This window comes from Aristolochia californica, unplaced genomic scaffold (assembly GCF_029961685.1).
Source record: "Aristolochia californica isolate CCGP_79_NKW_82.1479 unplaced genomic scaffold, dmAriCali1.0.hap1 SCAF_2, whole genome shotgun sequence".
In the NCBI taxonomy this organism is placed as follows: domain Eukaryota; kingdom Viridiplantae; phylum Streptophyta; class Magnoliopsida; order Piperales; family Aristolochiaceae; genus Aristolochia; species Aristolochia californica.
Genome location: NW_027181881.1, coordinates 5,984,515 through 6,001,681, shown reverse-complemented (window position 1 = coordinate 6,001,681; position 17,167 = coordinate 5,984,515). Strand labels below are relative to the sequence as shown.

The 17,167-nt window shown below is 37.3% G+C and overlaps 1 protein-coding gene and 1 pseudogene across 1 annotated transcript; both read right to left on the bottom strand.

Moving 5' to 3' along the window:
* Window positions 1–497: 497 nt before the first annotated feature.
* On the bottom strand, window positions 498–1,831 carry LOC137954826 (probable aspartic proteinase GIP2; annotated as a pseudogene).
* A 13,460-nt stretch (window positions 1,832–15,291) lies between these two features.
* LOC137957224 (probable aspartic proteinase GIP2) lies at window positions 15,292–16,584 on the bottom strand. The gene has a single exon (XM_068804970.1). It carries the CDS (start codon window positions 16,582–16,584, stop codon window positions 15,292–15,294), a length of 1,293 nt encoding a protein of 430 aa, XP_068661071.1.
* Window positions 16,585–17,167: the final 583 nt, after the last annotated feature.

Here is a 17,167-nt window from a genome sequence, read left to right as displayed (position 1 = left end):
AGGGCTTACATGGCATTATGATGAAATGTCATCTTACATGGATGATGCCATGTGTGATGACATGGCACTGAACCTTCAGTTGCTGATGTGATATGATGATGTGTCAAAGTTGACGTTTCACCTTGGACTATACACATGTGTAGTTGACCGATCGGTCAAAGGGGGTATTTTTTATATTAAGTTTGGAAGTTGGTTATTGTATTAATATTTGTAAAAAAAATGGATAATATAATAAAATTCCCTAAATAAAACCCATTTATATAGAGATAGGCCCCATCAACACTTTTTATGTGATTAGTGGAAACCAGCCCCTTGGATGGAATTCTGTCTAACAAATGTATACTCATAAATGGCCTTAATTGTTAATCAGCTTAGAGAGGTTTCTTAAAATTCCTCGAGTGCCACTGATACCAACAAACCGTGCATGGATTTTTATTTAGTTTTTCATACATGTTTAAGAGGCTAAGGCGCCCTTCGATACGTACCATAAGATCCCTTTAGACATTGGTTGTGAAGTTGAAATTAGCACAGTTGGTTTGAGCGAAGAGCAGAGACGAGGTGAACCCCATCCTGGAGTTAACCAGATCAAACTGGAGAAGATTATCCTCCAATTGATATCCGCCTATCACCAATGAAGTTCTCAGATTTGTCCCGCCATCAACAAATGCCAGACACAGAACCTCTCTGCTCACTTGCACCATCGAGTTCGCCCCGAAAATTCTCCATGTTGTATTCTCTCCATCTAACACGAGGTCAATGGTCGGCACAGAAGGTCCAGTCCTGTGCGAGGTTACGTTTCTGGTGCCGAAACAGGCTCCGAAAGGTAACACAGATCTCACTCGAGTAAGACCCATCGATGTAGCCTCTCTACGAAAGTCCCTCACGAAGCGATGATAGATGGAACTCTCCAGAGAAGTGTAGTGAGTAACGGTGCTTAATTTTGTTCCACCACGACCTTGGCGATCGATCGATAGCAGGGATTCATTGAACGGAACGCGTCTCCCGCTGATCATTATCGATTGAACTCCGATGAAGTACTCGTCGGAGGGCTCCCCTTGAGTCGGACCCCCGACCGTGCTAACTGGGTTGATAACTAGTGGTGTGTAGCTAAACGACTTGGAGAGCTCCTCGCCGGGGACGAAACTGTAGGGGCCAGCGCCGAAGAACACCACACCCGGGGAACTCCTGGAAGGCGACAAGCACATGGCAAATATGGGAGGAATTCCCAGGGAAGTCGTCAACTGAGTCGGCAGAGCAATTCGCGAGCGCCCGAGTCCCAGCATTCCTTTCGCACCAGATGCGAGTCCTCTCGTCAGGAGAGGGGGGCACAGGAGAAGAGGCTGTCAGGGATGACGACAGGCGGGCCTGCGTGGGACCCGTTATAAGACATGAGAGCTACCTGGTCCTGAGCCAGCTCCCCGGCGGCGTTTAAGTTGATAACCGTGTTCTCAGGAAAGAGGCTGCACGTGTTGTTGTTGCATCCTGGCTTGGGACGGGCAAGGCAGCTGTGACACCCGGCGGAACCTGCGAGTGCGCATTCCGGCGACAAGCATCTGACCGGACGGTAGCCGCGCGAAAAATAGCCCCTTTCGCAGTCGACCCACTGGAAACGGCCACCGACGTCTACCACGAGCGTTGTGGGAACCGGGGGATCCCTGTGGCTGAGGTTTGTCACATACTGGGAGGTGGCTGTGTCTTTGCGTACTGGAATTACGAGTTGATGAGGTCGAAAGTAAGGCCTGGGTCGCCCGGCAAGTGATCGAGCATGGGATAAGGGCACAAACAGGAGCAATGAAAGAGAGAGAACAAGGAAATGGAGGGAAGAAACCATGGCGACGAGAGATGACAGTGATCGGATGAGAAGACGAGACGTACTCGCAATGGTTCTGACCTCTTATACTGCAGAAATTGTGCTACCGCTTCTACGATGGCCTTTGTCCGTCAGCTCCTTCAGGAAGAGATAAAAGACGGTTTAGGGTTTTTGACGTTGTACGGCGCCATGTTAGTACCTGGAGGCTTCAAGCTTCCAGTTATTGTATCGTTACAAAAGATGATAGTGAAAAAAATTCGGGGAAGAGTCCGGCCGAGCGACACCTGAGCCATGATATGGCTCGTTTTTGTAAGATTGTAACCACATTACGCACTTCCATGATATGGCTCTTTTCTGTAGCTGGCAAGATGTGCTTGCGACCATGAACGTACTTTTCGATCAAGTCAAACGGTCATCCTAGCACTAGGACATCTGTTAGGTGTTAGCCTAAAAAATACCATCTAATATTGAAAAACACAATTTCATTATACAATATCCGTACTCAAGTTTTATGCAGGTATTAAGTGAGGGGGGTTAGTCTAACACGAAGTGAGATGAATTATTCCCGCATTACGTAGTTCATTAGATTAAGGGGTTAGTGTAGAATGAATTACACTTCAAGTTAATCACGTCAATTCATTTTCTCAGGCAAAAATTGAAAAATTTGGATTCAAACCTATTTTCCGAATCAATCACTTGAAGCGTCCCTCCCCCCCTCCCTGATTTTCGTCGATTTTCGACATTTATGCATCGATTTCTTCAATTTGGCTTAGATTTCCCTATTTGGTAGTGGTTTTCCCAAAATTTCAAAAGGTAAGCTGAAACCCTAATTTTTTTTCAACTAATTTAGTGATGTATTTGATTTAATTTTAATTTTTGTGCGTAATATATCTTGATTGTGGCCTAATTGTGGGATTTAGGGTTAGGGTTTATGCGATTTTGGGTTCAATTTCATCGTGATAGGGTTTAATTTCGGGATTAGAGTTGGGGGTTGGAACTTTTAGGGTTTTTAAGGTCTTTAGATCTGTAATTAGGGTTTATGGTTTTTTCAAAAAAAAATTAGGGTACTCGATTTTTGGGGTGATAGTGTTTTAAGGGCTTAGGGTTTAGTGTTTGGGGCTTTTAGGGGTTTTAAGGTCTAGGGTTTAGGGTTTATTTTGATTTTTTAGTTTACTCGGCTAGGGTTTAGGGTTTGGGACTTTTAGGGGTTTTAAGGTCTAGAGTTTAGGGTTTGGGGATTTAAGGGGTTTTAAGGTCTAGGGTTTAGGGTTTGCGGATTTTAGGGCTGTTAAGGTCTAGTGTTTAGGGTTTGGGGCTTTAGGGGTTTTAAGGTCTCGATTTTATTTTAATTTGTTAGGGCGATTAGGGTTTAGGATTTAGGGTGTCTAGTCCAGTTCTAACAAGGCTGAGGTGCCCACACGGGCGTCCATTAACCAATGAAACCCAACCTCCATCACTGACGATGTACTGTTCGTAGTGATTCCGAAGTCATATGGAGATCTACTAGGGGTGTCCGATGAATTTGGACTTGATGAGTGTGTTTTTGCATTGTTCTAGTCATCTGCAATGAAATTAGTTCGATTAATTTTGAAGTGTTTTAGAATGTTGTTGAATATGTTTGAAGTGCTATGGAATTCTCTTGCCATGTGGTGAGGAGATTTGGATGTTATAAATATCCACCACATGGTATTTTGTTTTGTTTTTTATTGTGTTTCCATGTGTCCCTAGTTGCTACGACGGGTAATGGTTGTCTGATAAAAAATTTGTCCATGAGGACCATCTCAGATTTAGATTATAAATGGCTAGAAGAAGACAATAAACTCCTCGATCATCTGACATTTGGACCTTCGAGGATGACAACAAAATGCTCGATCTCTTGGTTGAGCAAATCAATATGGGGAACAAGATGCCCAATGGGGTTTGGAAGCATGAGGTGTATTTGGACTGTGTCAATAGGTTCAATGAAGACACAACTAATAAAAAAATTGTTGAGCAGCTCAAGAATCGAACAAAATCATGGAAGAAAACTTACCAAACAGTAATGAGCTATCTCAACACTATTGAGTTCGGCTGGGATGCAACCACACATCGAGTTACTGCATGTGATTTTGTATGGCAAGACTACATTAAGGTCAATAAATTATGATGTACTATAAAATATTTTGTACATTTTCCGCATTACTAAAACTCTATTATAAGCCGTCTAAATGATGTTTTATTCTTGTAGGAGCATAAAGATGCTGAAAAGTATAGACAACAAGTCTGCCCTTTATGACAAATTGGTTTTGGTTGTGGGAAACTCAATAGCCATGGGGACAGTAAGTCAAACTAACGTAGACATGTCCAATGATGTCCGACACGAGGAAAAAATTCATGTTTGGACATGCTCGAGGATGTTGATTTAGATAGAAATACTCCATCACCATTCTTTACAAAAAATGAGTTGACACTTGATCAGTCTCGAAGTGGTAACCCGTCAACTTCAAGTCATCATAGAAAGCGACCTGAAATGTCCACTGATGACAGTTTCATATTCCTTGATACAATGAAAGAAATTGTTGCGGTATTGTGTGATGTTGTAAAACCGGATGATGATAAAGTCGACGAAAAGAAATGGATTACAGCCCTAGCAGAAATCCCCGGCATTCCAATAGAGTGGAGGTTTCGAGCTCCTGAATGGTTGGATACGAAAATTAAGAGGAACATGTTGACGGATATGACAGTGGAAGAGTGACTCCAGTGGCTTAAATATTGTTCTCATGAAATTTAGTAACGAGCTACTTTGGGATGATTGTTTTGAATTTTAATTATATTTTTTAATTATGACATTATGAGACTTATCGTTAATAGATTATGAATGTCAATATGGATAAGATTTGGGTTTTCATGATTGTTGTATTCTTATTGTGTGGATGAATATTGTGGATGTGTGATTGGATATGATTGTATATAGGTGTGATTGAAAATAGGCTATGATTGATGATAAGGGTATGTTTTTGTGTTTATGACATTTAGGAAGAAACATGAATTATTTTTATAGTTGTCGTTGTGCTTATGGTGATTGTATTTGCAGGTTTCCATGGATATTAAGAAAAACAAAAAAAAAGATTGTATGTATGATAGCATTCACATGTCTTAGGTACATGATGTGAAGATATTATTTCAGCTATAGGAATAGACGTACACTACGTCCTCGTGGGATTGGTGGTCCGATTTATTTGCAAAAGGCATTAGCGAAATCATCTGTTAAATTTTAAAAAATTTATAGGATGAATCAAATTGTGTTTCATAAATTGGCAGAGTTACTTTATAGTAAATGATTTATATCACCCATAAAGATAACTGTTGGTCAACAACAAACTTATAGTGTCATAGTAGAGATGTTTGATCGATCAAACTGGACCATAAGTAGGTATTTCAATAAGGTGTTGAATGCTATTATCAAACTTCAGTCTGATTACATTGAACGTCCTTCAAAACACACTCACTCGAAGATTTTAAACAATCTAATGTTTTCTCCGTATTTTAAGGTAACATCATTTGACATCTAATGAACAATTTTAGATTAATATTTAGAGTTATTTTGTATTAATTAAAATGATATAATTAGGATTTTATTGGGGCTATTGATGGAACTCATATCAAAGCAAACATCCCACTTAAAGAACAACAAAGCTTCTGAAACAGAAAGGGATATCTCTCACAAAATGTGATGGCATCATGTACATTTGATATGCAATTCGCTTATGTACATGTTGGATGGGAGGGATCAGCAATCGATTCCTGTGTACTGAAGGACACATTGACTTGTCGAGATAGAGTCCTTTTACCTAAAGGTAAATAATATATTTTTAAGTAGTAATTTTGTTCTATTTTATCTTCAATTATCTTAGGTGGAATATATTTTGTATTGTAGGTAAATATTATCTTGTTGATGCTGGTTATGCAAATATGCCAGAATTTTTGGCCCCATATCAAGGAACTCGTTATCATCTACAAGAATTTGGAGACAACCTTTCTAGAAATGATAAAGAGTTATTCAACCGAAATCACTCATATCTGAGGAATACTATTGAACAAACTTTTGTTGCTTTAAAAGCTCGATTCCAAATGTTGAAAGGCGCTCCTCCATTTTATAAGATCGAGATGAAAATTTTAATGGCTTGTTGCATATTACACAATTATACGTAAAAAGGATTACAATGATATGTTTGAATTGGAAGATGATGATTCAGATGATGAGCTTGGTAGAGGAGGTGATGAGGTCTAATTTGCAGGTGAAATGAGGATGAAGATGGCAATGATAGCGATGGTCTTGGGGATGAAGACAACCTATCAACAACCATGTGGAGGCGGCGTGCATTAGAATCCACTAGAGCCACACAATTTTGAGATGACATAGCGACTAGCATGTGGAGTGAACATGTATGTTATCGTTCGTATGTACTAAACTAGTAAGTTGATGATTTTAAATGCACGAATTCGTTGTTATATTCCAAGGCATAAACGTTTGCTTTTATGCACGAACTCGTTGTTATATTCCAAGGCATTACGAATAACTCGGTTCATTTTGAAGCATGTTTTTTTTCAGTTTTAATTTTTTATATATATATATATATATATATATATATTATTAATTTATTTAAACTAATCATTTTTATAATTATTTAAACAAATCCAATTTTAGTTTTATAAAAATATATTATTAATTATGTAAACAATTCATGGTATGTTATTAATTAAAAAATTGTTTTTATTTATTCAGTTCAATTAAATAATTTATTTATTTATTATATTCACTTTGAATTATTTTTACTTTTTTAATTTTTTTAAAATTTTATTGTAGTCACATGTAATTAGTATATTAATTTATAATAAACTGTAATAATTAATTGGTTTAATTATCCCATTGCTATAATTAATTAAACCAATGGTTTTACATTTTGTGTCAATATATTATTAATTAATAATACGTAAAATTATATATTTTGTTATTGATAAATTAATATATTTATTTATTTATTTATTACTGTATTAAATTAGGGAGGTTTAATGAATTTTCTAAGAAGTTATATTATGCAAGATGCAAAAAGGTTGATTGAAGGACTATTTTGTGATGTTGCATGTTCAACTAGTATTGATGAATTTAGCCTTCACATGAAAACTATTAGAGAAATTATTTTAATGCATATGATTGGTTAGCCAATTTTGAGCCTTAACATTGGGTTAAAATGTTTTTTATGGAAGGCAATATGGACAAATGAAATCTGTTGTGGTTGAGAGTTTTAATAATTGGATGCTACAACCACATGCATTGTTAAACTTCATATGATTGACAAGGTAAGATTGAAGTTAATGCAACTAGTTTATGAACGAAGAGAATAATCAAAAGCTTGGACAAAATCACTAACAGAGTGGATGGGATCTATTAAAGAGGATCAAATCAAGAAACCACTCACTCAACATTTGCCTTTTTCAAGTAATTATTTGTATGACGACGATGATAGAAAAAGAAGTTTGAGCACAATGACTTGTATTTTTAAAAGATTGAGATGGCAATTGACTCAGTTTCCAGGCACATACATCATAGGGTATGTGAAGAAACAAGAAGAACTTTTTTGATTATTGTTCCAAGGATTATACAAATGATCTATGGAGGTTAATCTACTTTGAGTCCATAAATCCAATGTCAAATGACGATATGCCATGAAACATAAATTAAACTAACAATGATATTGGTAGTTGTAGCTTAATTAGAGAATAAAACAACCACAAGGTGTTGGTCCAAGTGGCTTCTCAAGAGAGGGGGGGGGGGTGTGGGAGGGAATTTAGTGTTTACAATTATAAGCAAGTGTCTACAATTTAAAATAAATACAAATGAAAGTAAAGGTAAAGCGTGCACACACTATAATAACACCAGATTTTTTGTTATTGATGTTCCCTTAATGGTATTCACCACCCAAGAACCTTTGTGTAGAAAATTCTATTAATATGAGTTCTATTAACTTGGATCTATGCAAAAGAGATTTCGGCTCTCATTTATGCCACTTGTATGCTCAAATATACGATTACAAGTAATCTCCATTGAGATTGAGCTAAATTCTAGCTCTAACAAGCTCTTCAATCTAGATTCAAGGTTCTAAATGAACCTCTCAAATAAAATAAAAAAATTACAAGGACAAAGAAAAACTTACACCCTTTATAAACTTGGAGAGACACCCCTTCTCCCTTCCTTTGATGCATAACGATGATGATTTGGAGCTTGACTAAATGAATGCACATGAAAAAATTGAGAGAAATTGATTGGTTTTGCAAAACAAGGATCTCTATCTCTTAAGTATTAACTTAGACGAAATTTCAAGATTGAATGATAAGATTGTAGTAGGTATGCCAATAAATGCTGAACACTTCTCAAAAAGAACATTTGTAGGGTATTTATAAGTTCCCCAAGCCAAGCTAGCTGTTAAATGTCCGGTTACAAAAAGTTGACATGTCATTGATCAATGATTGCAAAGTATTGATCTATCAATCGAGTGTAACGATTATATTTTTGTCTAAAAAAGGTTTATTGATCGATGGTATGATTGATTAATATCTTTTCATTGAGTCTGACAAGTTAAGTTGACCGATCATTGTCTAAGGACTGATCTATCAATCAAAATTCTTACTGGTTTGATATTGCAATTATGATTGATCAACAATGCTCCTATAATCAATCATGCTTTGTATCTCTTGTTGGAAAAATTTTATATGATTGATCAATGTCAAGTGGTTGATCCATCATTCTTCATAATTTGACATTGCTTGGGCATCATTGATTGATCAATTTACAAGGGATCATCAATCATGCTTTATATTTTGGCTATGCGCATTCTAGTTGATCGATCATTGGTAAATGTTAATCAATCAATCCAATGTTAGATATCTAAGTGTGTTTTCAAAGCATGATTATTTATCTTAAAAGATTCTAACAAATTTAAAACATATATGCATCGATAAAACAAGTAGACTATGCAATTTTGTCCTAAAGCTCCAAAAGTTTTCATTGTACCTTAAGTTTGAAGGTTTAGCTATGTGTGATCTTCCATTTTTATGATGGATCTATTTTCAATTAGATTGTAAAATAAGTCCAATGAAAATAGTAACAATCACACAATTGATACTTAAGGGTTTAGAACCCAAACTCAAGTTGCTATATCTACTCCTACTGCGATTGCACTTTGGGATTGAATTCACTATGTAAAAAAGTCAAATGATATCTAGAACATATTGCCACAATGGTCAAATTATAATGTCACCCACATAGGGATTTATGCAATTGACCACAACAACAATTCGCACAGTACACCTTCACATTGGTTACAAAACACTAGGCTTTTAGCCTAGACTTTAACACAGATTATAGCATCGAAGTAGGCAGTCAAGCCTAGACATGCATAAGGTTTATCAACAATAAATAGACTTGACAGTCTATACCTACAATTAGGGCTTTTGCACATCAACTTTAGTAGCAACAACTTTCTCAAGAGATTGAGTTGAAGGTTAGTCCTACCTTGACGAGATTTGACCAATCACATTGCAAGGGTTACTTGCTTACAATTAAGTCCAAATACAAATTTCAAGTAGGTTAATTTCACATAGCCACGCATAAACATACCACTCCGCTACGAGGCATTTTGTTTTATGAGAACAACTCAATTTAATTTTCAAACAAGTTGATTTGAAAGTGCTAAGCTCTTACAGGAAAAATTTAAAACATAAGAGAAAATGCAGCCCTTGTAAAATGCATCAAATGGAGAATGGTGATAAATTTAAGCCTTCATGAGATTTTTTGAACCTAGATTGATTTCAAAATGGATGCATAAATGATCATTAAAGTTATACATGTGCACATAACGAATTCAAATTAAATAGCTTAGTGTGCTTTTGAGCATGCCAAAGCCAACTCAATGGGGAAGCAAAATCAAATACTTTTTTTGGGAAACAATATAATATGGTACAAGTATAGATTTGATTTTAAAGAATAGTGCATGGAATCAGCAGTCAAAACAATTAGTACAAACTTAATTTCATAGTATAAGATCAATGCATTTAGCTATTTTTGAAAGGCCGAAAGATTTAGTTGTTTCTATCCAAAATTCATAACCAAAGATGGTTTAAAGGCACTCTTGGTCGCTTTGGATAGCTTCCTAGTCAATGTGGCATGCTCTTCTTGTTTTGATTTGGAAAATCAACTTAAAACCAGTCTTTAATAGTCTAAAGTGGAGTTATTTGGCTTAGAAATAGATTTTTTATCCTTTTATAACATCTGCCAAATCATAGGTAAAAATATGAGTAAATACTTAAAAATTTTGGTTTGAGCTATCGATCCTAATGGTAGGTCACTTACAGATACCAATGACCTACATATAGTGGCTAAATTGAGGCTCAGAATATCCCCTTGCAACGTTATGGACTTCCACTAATCAAACATACTTGACTATTCAAGCATTCATGTGCAATGAGGCCTTATCATTGTGCGTCTGTGCAAACACTCAACCTTTTTTGGACATCCCTTAATCTCCAAATCCTCAAATCATGAGCCTTTGTTTGAACTTTGTTGTTGTTCTAACATCTCATTTTCACCAAATCTCTTTTAATTCACAGTGTTCGAACAATGCCCTTGTTCAAACATCCTCTTTAGTACAATTTTTGTTGCTTCACATAGTTCAAACATTGCTCTTGTTTGAACAATCTTCATTTCAACAGAATTTTTTTTCGGTCTTCATTATTTGAACAATCCCTTTGTTCAAAAATTCTTCTTTCTCTAGAAGTTGTTGCCAATGTATATGGGTGGCATCAAACCGAGCCGGTTCACGAGTAGCTTGAGCTCGATTTGACATCGGCTTGGCTCGGTTCGAGTTTTTTCGATCTCAAATCGAATTTGAGATCAGGTTGCAATTCGTTTAATCAAATGAGCCAAACTTGAACTCACGCTGGTTCAGTTCATGAGCTCACAAGCCTACTCATTTACATAATCCAAAGAGAGTGCGGGAGCTAGGATCGCAATCGCTTGAATCTCATTTCTCACCCTTTCGTTCCCGGCTTCCAGCACAAAGACACGAATGTTTTCATCTATGGGATGAAACCTGAACCCCGGAAGAATCATGATTCACATCCTCTTCACTCATCTTCATCTTCAAACCTACTGTTTTCATATGCTGCTTCCACAGGAACGCTTCCATATCGTGTGTAACACTCTCAGATATTTTTTGAAGGATTATTTTAGTGTTCTAACCTCGGTTGAGATGGGATTGAGAAATTTATGTGTGGGAAAATTTTACCTTTTTCATAGTTTGTATGTTGGGTAACCTTAACAGTAAGGTGCCATCGTACTATTATCTAGATTGATGTTTTTGAATTTATGCGTTTTACTCGTTTCTTCACCGTTTGTTCTTTGAATTGTTGCATTAATTATTCCTGCCATGCTGGTTGATCACATCACTGGACTAAATTAAATTCAGTAATTCAGTCAGTCCTTCTTCCTTTCTTCTTATTTTATTTTTTATATTATTTATTTTTATTTTTATTCGGGAGCTCGTTAGTCACTGACATTGCCTTCAAAATATTCCCCCCTTGAGACCAAACGGGAACTCGATTGATCTGTTCTCTGTTAAGAGAGCTAGTGGCAATTATCTTGGAAGAAGTTGGGTAACTTATGCCTAGTCTAAGGAGTAATTTATACTCTCTTTTTCTTTGGGGAAAGGGCAGTGAAAGCCTTTCTAAGTCGACCAGTTTTCTCGAAACAAAACAGAGATGAAAAGATAATAGAACAAAGAAAACAGTGAATGGGTCTAGGACTTTAAAAAAGACTGATTTTGCTGTCTAACCAACTCCATTGATTTTATAAAATTTTACCTTCCCTTTATTTCACCAAAGATCTGGAGTTCTACTCTCCTTGAAAGTATATAGGACTTGCACTGAGGGATGGATAGAGGGTATGGAAGTTGTTCTATAAATAACTAGCATTTGGACTTATGTTGTGAATCTTTAAATTCACTTATCTAATTTCATGAAAGACCATATGTCCATGATCATTGTCATCATTATTAAATCAGTTAGATTACATACTGATTGGTGGCTCATATTGCACCATTTCAGTATGGTGATTTGCTCATTCTAACTAGCCTACTATATGCCACGATGTTTCATTCTTTTGTCTCTTAGTTTTTTGTTAGATAACATGGATTCCTTCTTAAAACACTCTTTTGGCTCTCTAGTTATGTGTTTAGTTTACATGGATTCCCACTTAAAATACAAGTGTGCACATACACACAAACAAGCACATTTTTTTAATCTATGTTGATACTAACTCTTTTTGAATTCAGGCATGGAGGCAGATACAAGGTGTTGAAGAATTTACTCAAACACAAGCTGATGCATCATGACTCATCAAAATGTGGTTCTCTACATTTGTTTGGGTACTTAATTGTATTTTTAGAAGCTTAATTCTATTATCTCATGACTATACTTTTGGTATATCTACAAATGATGGATTTCAGTTGACCTATCTAGGATATGATTTTTTTGTAATAAAAAAATTGATTAATAGGGGCATATTTGCAGCTATTGGTCATCAAATAGGTGTTGTCAAAGAGTTAGGTGACCTTCCTTGACAGAAGGTCTTATTGATGTTGTCATGTTTCTTTCCATTCATTCAATTTCTCTTCTGCTCAAAATAATTCCTATGTTTTTATCTCTTGCATAACCTTGACCTTTTTTTTTTTTCTCTTTGAAGACATTTTTGAGATTGCAACAAAAGATGGTACAACTTTGGCAATGAAGTTGCACAGGCTTGGTAGAATCTCTTTCAGAGCTGTCAAATCCAAGTGTGATTATCTATTGCACCGGCAAAGCTATAACTGGTTGTACTTGTTATGGCTTGCTGCACTCAAAGAATATGCTTTTTTGAAGGTTTGTTACTCTTCTTCTTTCTTTCTTTTTTGTCTTGTTTTAATGTTATTAACAAGAATCAACTCTTGATTTCTCTCTGTGACGTCTATGTGATGCAGGCTTTGCAAGAGCATGGATTTCCTGTTCCATATGATATAGATTGCAATAGGCATTATATTTATGTCCCTTGTCCAAGGTTATCCACTGTATGTGTTCTTTTCATAGTTGTATTTTTCATATTTCTTAAGATTTGTAGAGGTCATGCCCAATTTTAAGTAAATTTTATGCATAATTTTATATAACGTTTATTTGACATGTATTTTATTCAAAGTTTTAAATATAGGTTGGAGCTCATACTTGGCTCGAACTCGGTTAAAATTATTGGGCTCGAGCTCGATTACAATTTTCGGCTCGAGGCTGGGCTCAACTCGAGCTTGAATTTGAAATATTTAAATCAAGCCCAACTCGAGCATAGGCAGGCTCGAACTAGGCTCGACTCTATACCACCCCTACCAATGTGTGTTGTTTGAATATTATACTCTTGTTCGAGCAATGCCTCATCTTTAACTTTTCTATTGTGGTAGCTTTGTTCAAAGGATCTTTCTTGTTCGAACATTTGATACAATTAATGCTCTTCACTTGGATTTGATTGAACAAAAATTCTTTCACGGCACATAATTGTTCTACTTGTTTGTCATCATAAAAACATCATTGAATGGAGATTTTGAGGCAAACACTTTTTGGTTCTAGTTTGTTTAAATCAATTTTATAAGAAAATGGACAAAAATGACCAATTTAACTAGGTTAAACTGAAATCGAACTTTTTTCACTTCTTATTAAGCAAAAAAAGGATTCACTTTAAAATCAAATGATTCAATTGATTGGTTCTGTTTGACCATAAATCATTGGTAAGAGATTTGAAAAATTCTTTGTTGAAAGAAATATTTGAAGTAGAGATCTAACTTACATGGAAAACATTGTTAGACCTAGAGTAGAATCATATTGATCTCCATTATTTTGATGATAACATATAGGGTAGCTTTGAAGTGTGCTACTAATGGTGTTATTTGTGTAGTTAGACACGTTCCTTCCAACACGGACATTATGTGGTCTATACCAAACTCAAGACAAAAAGGTTGTTCCATCAAGTTGTCAGGTCAAGACCTGAAGCAAACCGACGTCAAAGATTGTTGTTGAGAAGAATAACTTATAAAAAGAACCAGAGCAGAAAATTAAAGATTAGAGTTTAAGTCGTATAAACATCTCAAGAACTCTAGCTTGTAAGTAGACAACCACTAAACTCCAATTATTTAAACACATGTATGGTATGGAGCTTTAGAGTAATTTTTTTTCAAAATTGTGTTTAGTTGATGCATACATATGACTAAAACTTGCAAGAACACCTTAGGAATAAAAATTATCTTGCTTTGAAGTCAATCATAGCAAACTGGCTTTTGATTGATCTATCATCATCTTTCAACGATCAATCAACTAGAATATGCATTGGCAAGAAATTTAAAGCATGACTGATCAATATGTCAACATTGATCAATCAACCAAAATTGACCAAAATATGCTATAAAGCATGATCGATAATTTATTGTGGACTTATCCACCCTACATGTCGAGGCATAAAAAATTTATAAAGCGTGATCGATCACCCTATTAGACTTAATGATCGAACAAAATCATGCCAGCGAGGACTCAATGCATGATCAATCATTGCCTAGACATTGATCAATCATATATTTATTGCTCAGCTAGTAACTTCAAGTCATGATTGACCAGTTTGTGTACACTAATCCTTCAACTAACTTGTGAGGCCACTAAAAAATATTGATTGATCATACCAATTGATAAATAAGGCATTTCTAACAAAAATATAGTGAATACACTCAATTCATGGATCACTCACTTTATATTGATCGATCAATGTGATGTATGTGGGAAACTTATGTATACACCTCCAAATATCTTGAGGACATTGAGTTGTGCCTATATTTAAATATCCAAACTTTGGAAAATTGATTTGAACCCCGCTTCCTCATTTTTACCCATTAGAAGAGAAAATTACGAAAACTGCCCTGTTGCTGAAAATCTGATCCCCACAGAATGACTTATCTGCCTTTCGTAACGGAAGATGTGCGAGCCGGAATTTATGGGACCATCTGCCGCTAAGAGACGGAATCCAGGTAACACTTCAACGGGATTTTTCGAAAATTACAGGCGCATGTATCATATATATGTCACGTCACATTTTTTTCATCCGGTCAACTCCGTGCTTTGACGGTTTCTTTTGTTTCCATCTAAGCAAGGAAGACTCCAAGACCAGATTTCGTGTGGTCTCCTTCGAAGCAGACGAGTTCCTCGCGGTGGCAGACTGAACACGAAGGCTACAGTTTTCTTATCAACAGCTTTGCCTAATGTTTTATTGTTTACGGATCATGAAGCAATGACAGAGCAATTATAGTGATCGAGCAGAAATTAAGATTAATCACATTCACACACAAATGCACATTACAGTTCCAGGAAAAACATCTGATCATATACTAGAAATTTGAAGTAAAATTAAAATTAGAGCAGGTAGTTTCCCTTAACAGAAGGGAAGAACTAAACCCAATTGTCTCCTTTTCTAAATCAAACTGCAGTAAATTATCTTCCATTTGATAACCTCCTATGATGATCGAAGTTCTTGTGTTCTTTCCTCCATCCACGAAAGCAAGGCACATCACGTTGTCCTTGACGACCACCATCGAATTAGCGCCGTAAATCCTCCAGTACACGTTCTCGCCCTTCAGTACGAGGTCAATGGTGGGCACGACCGGTCCTGCTTTTGCGCTCGGGATGCCCTCAGTGCTGAAACAAGCTCCGAACGGCTTCACGCGCTTGACTACTGTCAGGTTCATCGGTGCCGCTTCTTCGATAAAAGCGGCCGCAAAAGACTGGAAGATGGAAGTTTCCATGACAGTGTAAGTCGTGACGGTGCTGATCTTGCACCCGCCAAAGCCCTGGTTGTCGACCGCCGGAGGCGTCGAATTCACTCTCACCGGCTTTCCATTAACCTTGATGGATGTGACATTTATAAAGTATTCATGGGAGGGTTGGCCGAGAATCATCATATCGGGGTCGCCGGAGGAACTGAGTAGGAGCGGTGTGTACGTCAGGGAGAGAGACGCATCGGTTCCAGGTAGGAAATAGTAGGGTCCCCTCGTGCCGTAGAAAGCGACGCCTGGAGCTGATGGGGAACCAGAGAGGCAGAGAGCAAAGACGTTTGGCAGGGAGAGGGCTGTACTAACCTGCGCTGGAAGAGAAAAATTTGACCTTCCCAGAGCCAGTACGCCCGACGAGCCCTTGGCGAGGCCCTTGAGAAGGAAGGTGGGTGAACAGGAGTGGAAGAACCGCGGAAGAATTGAAAGGGGACCAGGGTTATATCCATCGGTTTGAGGGAGCGCAAGGGAGTCGATGATGCCGCTGGCCATGGCTCTGCGGCGAGTAAAGGGATTCTCGGGGAAAACAGCGCAGGAATCATTGGCACAGGCTGGCTTCGAACGGGAAAAGCATTTGGAACAGGCGATGGAGTTAAGGGAGGCGCAGAGGGAGGAGTTGCAGAAGATGGGGACGAAAGAGAAGCCATAGCCATTTTCGCAGTCTACCCACGAGAAGAAGAAGCCGAGGTCAAGAACCAGAGTTTTGGGTCTGGGAGGTGTTCTTACGTAAACCGTCGCCGTGTATTGGTTTGTCTTCGGATCCTTTGCGAGGGAACTGAGAAGCGGAGCTGCACTCACCATTGACAAAAGGATGATTAAGAGGAAGGAGGCAATTGAGGAAGCTGAGGAAGACATGATTGCTTTGATCATGGTCGGGACTGCGAAGATGACGAGCTCTCTGGTTTTTAAACTTTGCACGCAGCATGTGCAAGATGACAGGCAGCTATAACGGTTTGTCCGAATGGATGAACTCTTCGTTCAGCCAAAGTGACCCTAAAGCAAATGTCTTTAGGCAGCTAAACTCCATTGACAGAGAAGCGGCTCACAATTTTTCTAGAAAACCGATTATGTATATCATCTTATCAAATTATCAACACTTTTAACTGTTGAGGAAGAGGTGGGAAACAATAGCCACAATAGAGCACTTAGTACACCCTTTTATTTTTTTTTCCCTTTATTTTTGTCCTTTGAATAAACTAGTCATTTTCTGTTTGCCCTTCCATACCCTTCCATGGTCCATGTTAGTCTTTTATTGATAAAAAAAAATCCATTAGCTCTCTCGGCCCTTGAGACCCGTTCTTCAACAACATCCATCTTCCTTGCTATCACCTACCATTAAATCTTGATACCCTAGCTTTTTCTTCCAAGCTCACCTGCAGATTGATTTTCCTCAGTTTGAGGTTTTTCCAAAAGGCTCACGTCTAAATTAGGGTGAAGA